Source organism: Atta colombica, unplaced genomic scaffold (genome assembly GCF_001594045.1).
Source record: "Atta colombica isolate Treedump-2 unplaced genomic scaffold, Acol1.0 scaffold88, whole genome shotgun sequence".
Classification (NCBI taxonomy): Eukaryota; Metazoa; Arthropoda; class Insecta; order Hymenoptera; family Formicidae; genus Atta; species Atta colombica.
The window spans coordinates 1,690,654-1,703,487 of record NW_017259581.1 but is presented as its reverse complement, the minus strand read 5'-3'; the positions used below and the strand labels follow the sequence as shown (position 1 = coordinate 1,703,487).

At 30.3% G+C, this 12,834-nt stretch overlaps 3 protein-coding genes across 4 annotated transcripts in view; 1 reads left to right on the top strand and 2 right to left on the bottom strand.

Moving 5' to 3' along the window:
- The window catches only part of LOC108693107 (nucleoporin GLE1), a 4,556-nt gene extending 2,785 nt beyond the window's left edge, over window positions 1-1,771 (bottom strand). For both annotated transcript variants that reach the window (XM_018201811.1, XM_018201812.1), the window contains exons 1-2: window positions 1,321-1,771; window positions 512-817 (exon numbers count right to left, since the gene is read on the bottom strand). In XM_018201811.1, coding sequence (XP_018057300.1) covers window positions 512-817; window positions 1,321-1,362 — 348 coding nt within the window. In that variant the 5' untranslated portion in view covers window positions 1,363-1,771. The remainder of the gene's footprint in view (window positions 1-511; window positions 818-1,320) is intronic.
- Window positions 1,772-3,927: 2,156 nt separating this feature from the next.
- Window positions 3,928-5,351, top strand: LOC108693129. Its single transcript, XM_018201875.1, has 3 exons — window positions 3,928-4,152; window positions 4,231-4,360; window positions 4,886-5,351. The coding sequence occupies exons 1-3, from the start codon at window positions 4,019-4,021 to the stop codon at window positions 5,339-5,341; spliced, it is 720 nt and encodes a 239-aa protein (XP_018057364.1). The 5' UTR covers window positions 3,928-4,018; the 3' UTR covers window positions 5,342-5,351.
- Window positions 5,352-5,949: 598 nt separating this feature from the next.
- Window positions 5,950-12,361, bottom strand: LOC108693075 (putative inorganic phosphate cotransporter). Its single transcript, XM_018201753.1, has 7 exons — window positions 12,283-12,361; window positions 9,388-9,521; window positions 9,009-9,309; window positions 7,797-8,035; window positions 7,411-7,560; window positions 6,253-6,630; window positions 5,950-6,156 (listed from the first exon to the last, which is right to left on the bottom strand). The coding sequence occupies exons 1-7, from the start codon at window positions 12,359-12,361 to the stop codon at window positions 5,950-5,952; spliced, it is 1,488 nt and encodes a 495-aa protein (XP_018057242.1).
- Window positions 12,362-12,834: the final 473 nt, after the last annotated feature.

The window sequence follows — 12,834 nt, the reverse complement described above, 5'->3', positions numbered from 1 at the left end:
AATATCATTTTCAACAGAGAATTTCATTAGAGTTAAACATTCATCTCAAATTACTCGTCTATTCAAAGTCTACTATCAATTGTTTATACATTTTGTTAATAACCAAAATTATATTTATTTTAAATTACTACTCATAGACAAACTCATAGAATTTTTTTATACCATTTATTTAATAATAAAATTATATAAAAAATACAAACTCATAGGACACGGAGATTTCTCTAAATTTTGACAAAGAGAAACAATTAAAAATTTCTAAATTATGAAAATCATTTTTATGAAAAATTAAATGACTTATTGGCCAATGCATGGCTCATGTGTTATTCGCAAGAAAGTTTGCTAAAGATTCTCAAAAACTTTATACAAGTATTTTAATAAATGTGTGAAGATATGAATTTTGGCATCCCCTTGACTGAAATAAATATGTAAAATCTATCTATGTAAAAATTTAATAAAAAATAATATTAAGATGTATATTCAATATATTATATGTATGACATAATCAAGATACCCAGACTTCTTCTTTTCTTTGCAGTTCACTCTCTGCATCAATCTTATTGACCGAGAAATGAATGCCGTTTGAAGTAGCCACCATGTTATGTTTGGGACTAATAATAGTTATCTGTGGACTTTTAATGTTACAGGAATTTTGCTCATTCTCAATGTTGTCTGCTTTGTTAGAATCTTCTTCATACAGTGTCGATTGAGGTCCGATCGTGATACGATCCACTTTCGTAGTTGCTGATATACGTGACGCCTTCTCCAATACAGATACTTTGAGGCGAGTAAAGTCTGATGTGATGTCTATGTCGTTCATCTGTAAAACAACAGTTGCATAATTGAATTTCAAACTATTTGAAATACAAAGATTTTTTTATCTTTTATTAGAGAGTTAAATAGAATTTTAGGTCTCTTCTTTTCCTTACTTCAGGACTGAACTTCTTGCATGATTTATCTTCTGCTTTTTTCTTTCTGATGTAAAAAGAATAAAGATGAATCGTGCAAGAAGTTCTAGTGTATGGAAAAAGAATAGACCTATAGATTTGTCATTGGACAATTCTTTGTAGTAAAGATCATCAAGAATATGTATGTATGAAGACGGAGAAAGACTTTACATGTTGTTGTTATTTGTAGTTCATCGAAAGGAGAACTTAAATAAAGCTCATTCAATATAATGACATAAAAATGTTAAAACTGCAAATAAACAAAGATCTCCAAAAGTTTATCTCAATTTTTATACATATAATATACAATCTCTGTTATTATTCCAGAATAATGTATACGCTATATAATGTATATTACTTTCGTCTTTCGACTTACCTTGTTGATTTCCACTTTCGTCCTCTCCGAATGAAACGACATGATTTTATTTTGCAGGATTAAAGGCGCGCGAACTACCAAAACTATCTTGTGAATCTAACCTTATTTAGATCAGAGCGCGCGAATTTACATCCACTTGTGATCGACATCAACGGGACAAACCGCACGCTGAGATCATCGTTCTCTCATCGTTCTCTCATTATTCGATCACGTTAATTGTGCACGTCATTTCATTATCGGCATCCCGATCCTCGGCAATAATCCGTTCGTTCACATACAACAATTAATATGCCGAGACAGCGGCGAAACAACACCTGACAATACTGCAAGACCACAACACGAAGAGATCAGCGAACTATTAATGCGAAATTCACACCGGAATCGAATTTGTCTATTAGAAGCAAAGAAGAATAACATATAGCGAAACAGAACAATAATTACAATTTATAAAATTGCGATGTTTGCAGTTTTAATTTTTTATGTCTTACTACTCTAAGGGACTTCGCATAATAAAAGGAACAGAGAACAGAGAATAAAGAATAAGAATTTCAACCTATCAGAAACTGTGTATTCCATAATACATGATTTCTGATAGGTTGAAATTCTTATTCTCTGTTCTCTGTTCCCTGTTTCTTTTATTTTGCAGAGCACAAACTACCCCAAGTTTATTTATTTTTGTAATTTTTTCATATCGGTAAATCGAGGACTGATACTTATTTAATGATAAAGTAGGTCGTAATCTTATTAACTGTTATTAATTATCTGCTTTAATCAATATCTTGCAAATTACAAAAATATATTTTCAAAAATAAAATATTAGAAAAAAATAATTAATGGAAACGTGGCACATATTGAATTTCAAGAATCGTTAAATCTTTGTCTGAGGCAATCTGTTTAAGGCCCGGTTGTTCTACCTTTTGTCAAATTTTACCTGTTGGGTAAGTAGCAAGATTAGCTAATCACATGCGCGGATTACCAGATTTACCTAATAGGTAGAATTTACCAAAGGATGGAACAATTGACTAAACCTTCAAAATTTGATAAAATATTAGAAATACATAATTGGATGACACTAAATCTAAAATTTCAAGAATTGCCAGAATTTAATTAATTAGCTCTAAAAATTTGATTAATTATTAGATCAAAATCGGAATAATTTTGGCCTAAATTTTAATAATGGCTGCGTTCAACAGAATAATAGTTTTGTAACTGAATTTGTTTTTGTTATCTAATGAAATAGGGTCATTCTTCTAGATCTAAAAGTATAATCCAATCAGCGAATTAAGAAAATTTCTAACAGACAAGATAAACGTTCTGCTACACACAGCCAATATATATTTTAAAGATTTAGATCAAATTAAAGTTATTCCATTTTACAGTAATAAATATGTATTAATGAACATAAAAAAAAATATCAAATACGATAATTCAAATAATATAAATAAGTAAAATAAATAGCACAAATCGACACTTCACATATTCCATGCTTCACTCTACTACTTCAAAAGCTTTATTTGCAAATTCTCTTTTATTCACGCTAGAAAGATGACAGAATACGCACACAGTCGTAAGCATGAATATCTAATATATGTAAATACGACGCACCGTCACAAGTGCATCTGAACTGATATACAATTTTTTATATATTTATATTAGAAATTATATATAGATTTGTTTTCTGAATATATACCTATCTCATTTTAGTTCCAAAAGTATACAAGTGTACACTTTTGGAATTTAAAATAAGATAGATATATATTCGATATTTGTTGAAAGAGCGAGAAAGAGAGTTGTGTAATCTAGTGCATAGTGAAAAGGATAACATGAGATCTGTTCTTTTATTGTTGCACTTTCTAAACTATACATACATTTGTTTCACTTCTTATTGCATCAGTTCAAAGTGTAGCAATAAAAAACAAAGTGTGTCCAGTTTACAAGCGACTCTCTCTAAATCTCCGTCGTCTCTTTCTATGGATGTCGCCGAATGTTGGTCACATGACATTTTCCCGAAAAACTGGAAAATATTGGTACTAACAAAAACTCCTAGGCAACACGATTTTGATTTGTACGGATTAGTAACACTAACCTATGCTCGTATTCATACCATATACTTAAGGCTTCTTTAAATTTATCTTTAGATGCTCAGCCAATGAAATAATTCTTACAGTATCTGAAGAGAAATTTAAGAAAGCCTTAAATATAAGGCCTGATTATGAATATGGGCACTAGTTTCCACCGAGGGTAATTCGGATCAGAATGTAAGAACCAACTACAGTCGAGTATTCCCCTGTTACAATCGAACGACAGAGGAATGCTCAACTATAGTTAGTTGGTTCTTATATTCTGATCCAGTTTAAACCCTCGAAACTAGGCCACAGTCGAATATTCCCCTCCCATTTGACTGTAAGAAGTGAATACTCAAAAGTGATTGATCAATTTTTGATTACGGCTTATGGTTACGGCCAATAAAGAGAGACGCTTGCAAACTGAGCATAACATAGATTTTCTGTGGCTGAACCAGTGTACTTTTGGAACTTAAAGTGAAATAGGTGTATGTTATATTTGCCGAAAGCGAGAAAGAGACTTCTAGTGCAGTCTAGTGCAGCAAGAGAAAACAGATCAAATGATAGCTGGAAAATCTCACGTATGCATATGTATACGTAAACATCAAAAACGTCAAAAGTATGTGTGATCTAAAATGACAACACGCGTCCGCGAAGTGAATTTTTTGCGAATTATCGTTGCCTTATTCCTGTGTACACTTCGCATGCAGATTTATGCGGCAATCGAGGCCGAGATCGATCTTGACGTGGAAGGAAACGGGTTTCATAGGTTAGAAACTGTAATTTATTGTGTAAACAAATGAGCAGAGTCCATGTGCAATTTTTAACACTTCTCTATTTTTGGCAGAACGTTGATTTTTCGGATACACTTCAAGAATTTTACCCAGAATGACTGTCAAGCTGCTATTTACATGGAATTACCATCAGCATTGTATGTCAATACAGACGAAATAGCGGAAATGAGAAGAAGAGGAACGGTATATTCCTTAATTGTTTATTAATTAATGTAATTTGAAAAATATATAATCACGAATCTTAAAATCTTAAAATTTATCATCTTATTTTTAAGTTTTATATGTATAAAATTATTAATTTATTTTGTAAAATTGTTGAATTTTGATTAATATAACATTACATTAATATATTATTACATTAATATAAAATTAAAGAGATGTTTATTAACATTATCTTTTATATAAATATTACAAATTTAAAGTTATTATGTTCATATTGATTTGATATGATTCATACATTTTAATTTTATATAATTTTATATAATCAATTTACTGTAATTCATACATTTTAAATTTATGTAACTTATATAGAGAGTAATAACTTAATATATTTATCTAAAAAAATCTATATTATATTAATACATGTACATATTAGATATATCTATATTCTATTTTATTATACATATATATTTTATTATACATATAGATATAAATATAATATCATTCTTTGAGCAATCATCTAATTAATTAACAATATTAATATTATAGAATATCATATGCTTTGTTGGCGAGACCAACATTGAATTATTCGCAGAGAAGGCTGGTCAGCAGAATGTGACAACTTGCGCATCCATAAGTTCGTCATCCTCCAGTTTAACAATTCCCGTTCACCAACGTTATCGATATGCGCACGAAACAGGTGATTATGTTAATGTGACTTTGCCTGAAGTGAAGCTGCTGCTGGGATGTCGGAAAAGGATCAGAGACTACAGAGTATCTAAAATAGACTTATGTGAACCATGTGTCGGACTAATAGCCAAGTGGCGTGAGATTCCATATCGTATGTCAAACAATCGCGACTACGTTTGGCAGATACCAATCGGCGACTCTTCTCTCTCGCTTTTTGTTACTTGTGTCACATTAGTGACAACGATTATCGGCGCGATATTTATCGGCCACACCATTCGGACTAATGCATTGCAAAATCATTCGAAAGAAGACTGAGATAATCAAGATGTAAATATATAAGCAATTTTGTATTATTATTATCAAATTTTTATCAATGAATGTTTTACAATTAGATAGATTTGATATATTGAATTTCTCTCTTATACAAGACATATATTATACCCGTCTTTCTATTTATATAAGACTAAACGTTTTTACATGAAATGTATTAATAATTTATTAAAAATTTTATCTAAATGAAATTCTAAGCTTTTTAATACAAGCAATTTGTGTGATCGCCGAATCTAGAATAGAAATTAATTACACAAAATTAATTTCTTTGCTTACATATTTTTGAGGAAATTAAAAAAAAAATTGTTCTGGCAAATCCTATAATATGTACGCATTCGACATGAATTCTATATATATGTGTATATATATTTTTCGATATTTATATGCAATTTCTCTAGTCAAGGCATTTTAATATATATTATATACACGCTTTTTTTTAGATAATATTAATATTCTATCAATCATTCAGAAATTATCACAAAAAAATCACACATCCACGCAAATAAATAAATTGAAAAATAAAATATAAAAAATAGGAAACAAAGTATTGTTTCATAATATTACGTTTCTCTATTTTTTTTTATCATGGATTATCATGGAATTCTCTCGTCTTCCTTTTCCTGTATTGTCGTGATGATCACCGGCGCTGTCGATACTTTTCGCACAACACTATCCTTGCTTTCAATTGGGTCATTCCACTTTTGCACCTCGCTGGTGCCGAATAGGATGAAGATTAGATTGCCTACCGTGTATATTGCGGCCGACAGAAAGAATACGCTTCGCCATTGCAATATGTTGGTCTAAACAGGAGAGATGATGACATTAAATGTATGACACCATTAAATTTATGACAACTAGCAATGCAAATAATTATAAAATCTTATAATGTCACAAACCGAATCTTTGATGATCACTCCGGCGATCAGCGGTGCGAGGATGCCACAGGCAGATGCAATAGTATTTGTAAATCCCATGAGCGGGCCAGCGAAGTTCGGACTGAGGTCCATGTGATTAATGTTATGGCCGCAAAAAGCAGCGATGTTGCACGACACAGCGATGACGAGGATACCCACAGCCAATTCCGGCTGGTCCTGTCCTACGTAACCCAACCCGATCAGCGCGGCTGCTGGCACCCAATGACCAATTGTATTGCAAATTTTTCGGGACATCTTCGTTGTCACGATTCTTTTTCTGATGCACAGATCGGATATATGACTGATCGGAAAGCTGATGAGCCACGCCGATAAGTAGGGCAACGCCGTCATCATACCATTCTGTGCAATCAAAAATGCATAGTATTAGGTATGGGAAAAAGTTCATGGCGTTTTTCCCATTAGATGGCATTAAAAAAACGCCACGAACTTTTTCCCACACTTAATATTAGTTGATGCTATTTTAATAAATATTTAATGAAATGTTACTATAAAATATTTTTTACTTAATTGTTTAATATATTCAGTTGATTTACTTATATAGATTTGATTTTAAAGCGATATCTTATTTATGTCGAATAATTCATATTAATAAGAATTAAGAATTTAATTTTTTAATGTCAATAGAAGAGATATTTTTCAATAGAAGAGATAGAATAGATATTTTTAACATCGTAAAGAGAAAGTGTTGTATTAAGTTTATATTTAAAAATATATTTGTTAAAATTTATCTAAAAAATATAATTATATGCAGAGTTAAGCAATAAGAGATATCTTGATATTTCATTAATTCTTTTTCAATTGTCATTGACTCGTTCATTAACGATACGACATCGGAATAGTTAAATGTTCATGTCCATGATGTTTGAATCGATCTAAGTCTCACGTGGCATATTAATCATTCTTCCCTCGTGATCTTGTCAACATATACATCGAATTATTAATTAATATTCCAAACGCGGCGATTTTCAAAGTAGAAATATATGTGCGATTAGCACTCTATCCGAGTGCTAATTCCAAGGTTTCCGAAATCTTGCAAAAGAATAATTCGATAAGACAGAGAGAGAAAACGAAGGATGAAATTCTAACGGAAGTTATTTACTGTATGACTATACGAAAAACCTTCTTGATATCAAAACGCATAATTGAACTCATGTAGGATGGGATTTCCGTCAGCAGCATCCAGAAGCCCCAGGATTGTCCGCATTGTGCTATCAATAATGCCCAGACCGGCAAGCTCCCTAATATGGACTTCCACGGAGTGGAGGGTTTCTGAAAACGGAGGAGGAACAACGTGTAGAAAATACGAAGACATTTATTTCTCTAAATTTCAATCTAAAGAACTTGCAACTGAGACTCTTTAAATCCAAAAATTATTTAATTATATGAATATATATTAATAAATTTCAAATTAATTTCAATTTTTTGATGTGTATTCGAAGTGATTATTTATGTGAGATTTCTATTTTTTTTTCTCTTCTCTCAATGCAATATATTGAAGGAATTACCTCGTTGATTTCGGTTATTCCCAGACTCGTCTCAATGTATTCCTTTTCATCGAGAGATATTCTGGGATGTTCGGAGGGTGAATCCTGCCCGAGCAGATAGAAACAGATGCCGCTGAGAACGCCAAGACTTCCCCAAATATAAAAACAGCTAGGCCAGCCGATGGACGATGCCGCGAGGAAGCCGGTACTTAATAAACATATTACGTTGCCGATCCAGCCGCCAGAATAAACGAACGTTGCTAGAGATACGTGAAATGTATAATCACGATTCTTTTGAGTCAAAATTCAACATAATTATCATTAGACTAATTAATGAAAAAAATGTTATTTTTTTCTTTGAATCTTTGATAATTTTTCTATCTTTCGAACGGTTTTATTTAATTATAATAAATATAATTAAATTATAATAAATATAATTAATTAAAATAAAACCATTCGAAAGATAGAAAAATTATCAAAGATTCAAAGAAAGAAGAACCATTCGATAGATGATTTAATTGTTTTAGTAATGAAAATAAAATCAAAAGAAACATGAGAAACTTGGATAATCGAAATTGTAAGAATTCTTTTTATTATAAAATATTAATATATATAATATATAAAATATTAATCTTAAATACTTTTTTGGCGCGGGACTCTTGACGTGCCTTATCAATTTGGCATTATCAGACTACGATAAGAATTTTTCCTATCTCTTATACGTATCAAATTTGACGTGCCTGCTAATTCATTTGCATTTCTGTGTGCATGCAGTATCAAACAAAAGCGAATATATATAGCTAACTGCATGCTTGAGATTCAAAAGAAAGAACACAAATCAGATTGAAATTGAAATCGGAGAAAGAAATTAAAAATTGTGATGTTTCTTAACAAAATAAAATATAACAAACAAAATTATTGATTTTATGATGCATTTAAGCAGCGAAATATGTACAAATGCTAAAATTATTTTAAAATCAGTGTAGCACTGTGCTACAAACTGATCCTAAAATTCAAGCAAATATCTTTAAACTTCGACGAATGAATGATAAGATGTCACAAAAATCTCCACGTTTATATACGCAACTTTTATTTTAATGAATACGAGAATCGTCATTTACTCAAATGCCAAAAACTTTTCTCTTACCTCATTTAGGATATTTTCACTCAAATAAGAGTGAAAGTATTTATTCCGCATGTGTGTGTTCAATTAAAGAATTAATGTACACTTACAGAGTCTACCACGCTCTTCAGGCGGCGACCATCTAGACAGCAAAGTGTGCAGACATGGTAGAACGGCACCCTGGACAAGACCGCACATTACCCTGCAGGCGATCACCATCTGCCAGCCGCCATAATGAGCGGCCATAGGAGTGGCGACAGTCAGCAATCCGGAGATGACTAGGGTCATCGAAAACAAACCCTGAGCAGTCCATCTCTGAGTGAGAATGCTGGCAGGTATTTGCGTGATGGTATAGCCCCAGAAGAAAGAGCTGAGGATTATGTGCTTCACCGATTCCTCCCAGTGGAACTCCTTTGAAAGAAAAAAGAAGCGTATCTCTCTTTTAGATCACGAGGATAAAAAAGAGAATCAGTGTCATTCAATACGTACCTCGAAATTAGGATTGGCACTGGCTGCATTGGTCATCGCCTCCAAGGTTACTGACGTCGTTACCCGGATAGCATAACAACAGAAGAATCCTAAGCCCATGAGTCCCACCTGACCATGTCTATATCCAAACCATGCTGCAAGGAGAAATTATATCCTTCAAGGTATACATGTATTAAATTGATCGAATAATGAAACAATTAATTTATCTCGATATAAAGAATATTCTAAAATTTGCGAATCAAAATATAGCAAGAAAGTTGAAAAGTTTTCTTGAAAAGTTAAGTAAAAAAATTCTTTGAAATTTTTTTATTTTAAGCAATTTATTTTTTTAGATACAACGATTTAAACATAGCCAATTACAGACCAGAATTTACTCATAAATGTGCTGAAATGGGCGCATCAATGTTCATTAACACACGCCGCGCATGACTCATGGATATTTAAACAAATAATTGCTTAATTGTTGTATGTAATTAGCTATATTCAAATCTTTATATTCAAAAAATTATTATTTAAAATAAGAATTTACAAATAACCTTTTTTACTTAATTTTTTCAAGGACTTTCTTGCTGTGATATTTTGATTTGCAAATTTCAGGACACTGCAAAAGAAAAAAATTACATAATCGCTTGTTTAATTTAGATATGACTGCATTGTGTGGAAATCAATGTTATAATTTTATAAAATTCTGTGAAAAAATAGAAAAATGATCTATTTTTCAATCATTTATATTCTTTATTTTTACAATTAGTAGTATGTTCTTTACGCCCTCGACAAAGTTTACATGGGCATCACGTATAAACGCGGAATTGAATACAAATTATGTCATTGTCATCAAGATCGTATTGCGTAAGTAAAACCGATCGCTCAATGTTTACGCTTGAAATCCAACAACAATTACCCGTTGCGTCAGAGAAATCACCGGTATGCGAGTGTAATCGATAAAATCTTAGTAACCGTGTTTGAATTTTTTCTTCATTCCGAAGAAGCGAACCGTTCATCCGAAGAATGCATAGAATGCGGATTAATTCTAATCGATAATTGTTATATAATACAACTTTTACTTGCAAAATGTGTTTTCCTCAGATAGTCCTGAATCAATCATGTGGATCAAGAAAAACTGATGGATTAAGAGAAAGAAATAATAATATATTACCAAAAAATTATAATATAATACAACGAGAGAAAGAAAAAGAGAGTAAAATAAATTTTTTATTGCAGCGTAAATTAGAAAAAAATACTCTTATTAAAGAAATAATGTATTAATTAGTAGTATTGTTATAATATTGATTATATTATTTTAATTTTCTTATTCTTATTAATTATCGAATTATATCGATGATATCTTTTAACACTTATTCTAGAATAACAAGAAGCATCATTGTGCTCTAATTATCATGAAGCGAATAATAAATATATAATAAACATATTTTTTTTATATACATTGAACAATAACTTGATAAGGTAGGTGCGTCAATATTGATTTGAGGTTTGCATCACGTTTTAACATAATTCGAGGTAATTGTTCTATAATCTCTGTTTATAATTCAGTTATCGAATATGATAATTGATAGTTCTCTCTCTCTCTCTCTCTCTCTCTCTCTCTCTCTCTCTCTCTCTCTCTCTGGTAAATTTTTATATTGTTTCTATTGTATATATGAATTTGCATTATTTTTATTTTTATTTATATAATTATTTTCACATTTTATACAATTATTTAAAAAATATAAGAAAATTTCCCTTTTCACTCGATAATTAGCGTGAAGATAAAGAATGCGAAAGAATCTAATACTGCTAAAGAAAATCGAATTTGTACATCTGTTGAATGTCAGATAAATTTTGTAAAGAATTTAAGAATAAAAACGTTGCAGTATATAACAACATGTAATAAATAAATAGAAAAGAATATAAAATGAAAAAGAAAGAAATAATTTTTTTTAAGGAGAAAGATTTTTTCTATTTAGAAAATGATTTTGTTATTAAATAGAACTCTGTTTATATCTGCACTTCATTTATACGTGTAAGTTCATCCTTATAATTCTCAAAGACATTTAATAATATAGACATTTATATAATATAAAAAAATTATAACCAAAAAGATTAATCAAATTTTTATAAATTATTGCCAGACGATTGAGAGCAGAATTTTGACGTAGTTATTCGAGCGTTATATATAGAAATTATATTTCATAGACCTTACATGTATTTCTACAAAATCGAACGTTTTGGCTCAGTTCGAGTCATCCTCAGCGATGTTTAATAGCGATAAATAAATTCAACATTTGAGTCAAAACATTCGATTTTAGAAATATATGTAAGATTTATGATATAAATATATATAATACTTGAATATTGCATCCAAATTCTGCTTTCAATCGCTTGACAGTAATTTATAATTATACTTATTTGTTATCTCGAGAGATTAATTTTATCTTATTTGAATTATTTAATTAAATTTTGTAACAACATTTAAAATTATTAATAAACATTTTATTGTTTAAATTTTGTAACATCACTCATAATTGGTTATATAATTTATCACGTAATTTGAATATTTTTGCTAAAAAAATATTTACTTCAAGTTTATTAGGGAATATTCGTATTTAAAATTAAAATCACGAGTTGTGAGACACTATATACTTCAATAATAGCAATCTTTATCTTTTTAAGTATAGTAAATAATTTAGAAAATTTTCTTTTACGAAGTCATAAATAAATAGATGAAGATCTTCAATAATTTTGGGTTTCATTTTTTTTAAACTGATTTAATTAATTTACAAAATGTTTGTGATTTTTTTTTTTAAATTATAGGAAAATATTTCTTTGCACACACAGAAATTATAATAATTTCGTACACATTATTCGTACACATTATTTATATTATTAATTAATTACCTGATGGTTTGTTCGGTGGAACTTTCATTCTCTCCGAAAGAGAGACTACGGAGACCCTCTTCCTCCGTAGAGACGCCATGATAGCGAACTTCTAATGAAGCTGACACTGAAGCAAATTACAGAAACGACTACGATTCAGCGGCCGTATCCACGTTGCTTTATACTATCACCGAAAACCGACTCTCCCACTCTTTTACGCTCAAACGTATGCTTAAACGATGGCACGTCTTGCTGTCGTATTAATAATCGGACAATATTTCAACATTGAAATCATTATACAGCAGAACATAATTAATTTCTTTAATTATACACCTGTTCTTCTCAATATGCTTTTTATCTTATTTGTATTATTATTATATATAATAATAATATGATGTGATCCATTATTCTTGCTTTAAATTATAAATTTATATATTTATAATATATTTTAACGATCACGCATTATTACGCGCAAAATGCAACATAATATTTTAATGAAAGGAAAGTGGACAACTGTTCTTTTATTAATTTTATTTAGATCAAGTCATGCAAGGTAAATATATATGTATATAT

Bases quoted from the DNA above. Each gene is read 5' to 3' on its own strand.
- LOC108693129 (XM_018201875.1), top strand. From the start codon at position 4,019: ATGACAACACGCGTCCGCGAAGTGAATTTTTTGCGAATTATCGTTGCC. The intron at 4,153-4,230 runs GTTAGAAACTGT...TATTTTTGGCAG, and splicing joins GAAGGAAACGGGTTTCATAG to AACGTTGATTTTTCGGATAC. The intron at 4,361-4,885 runs GTATATTCCTTA...TTAATATTATAG, and splicing joins AAATGAGAAGAAGAGGAACG to AATATCATATGCTTTGTTGG.
- LOC108693075 (XM_018201753.1), bottom strand. From the start codon at position 12,361: ATGGCGTCTCTACGGAGGAAGAGGGTCTCCGTAGTCTCTCTTTCGGAG. The intron at 7,561-7,796 runs GTAATTCCTTCA...CTCCGTTTTCAG, and splicing joins GAATAACCGAAATCAACGAG to AAACCCTCCACTCCGTGGAA. The intron at 6,157-6,252 runs GTTTGTGACATT...TCTCCTGTTTAG, and splicing joins GAGTGATCATCAAAGATTCG to ACCAACATATTGCAATGGCG.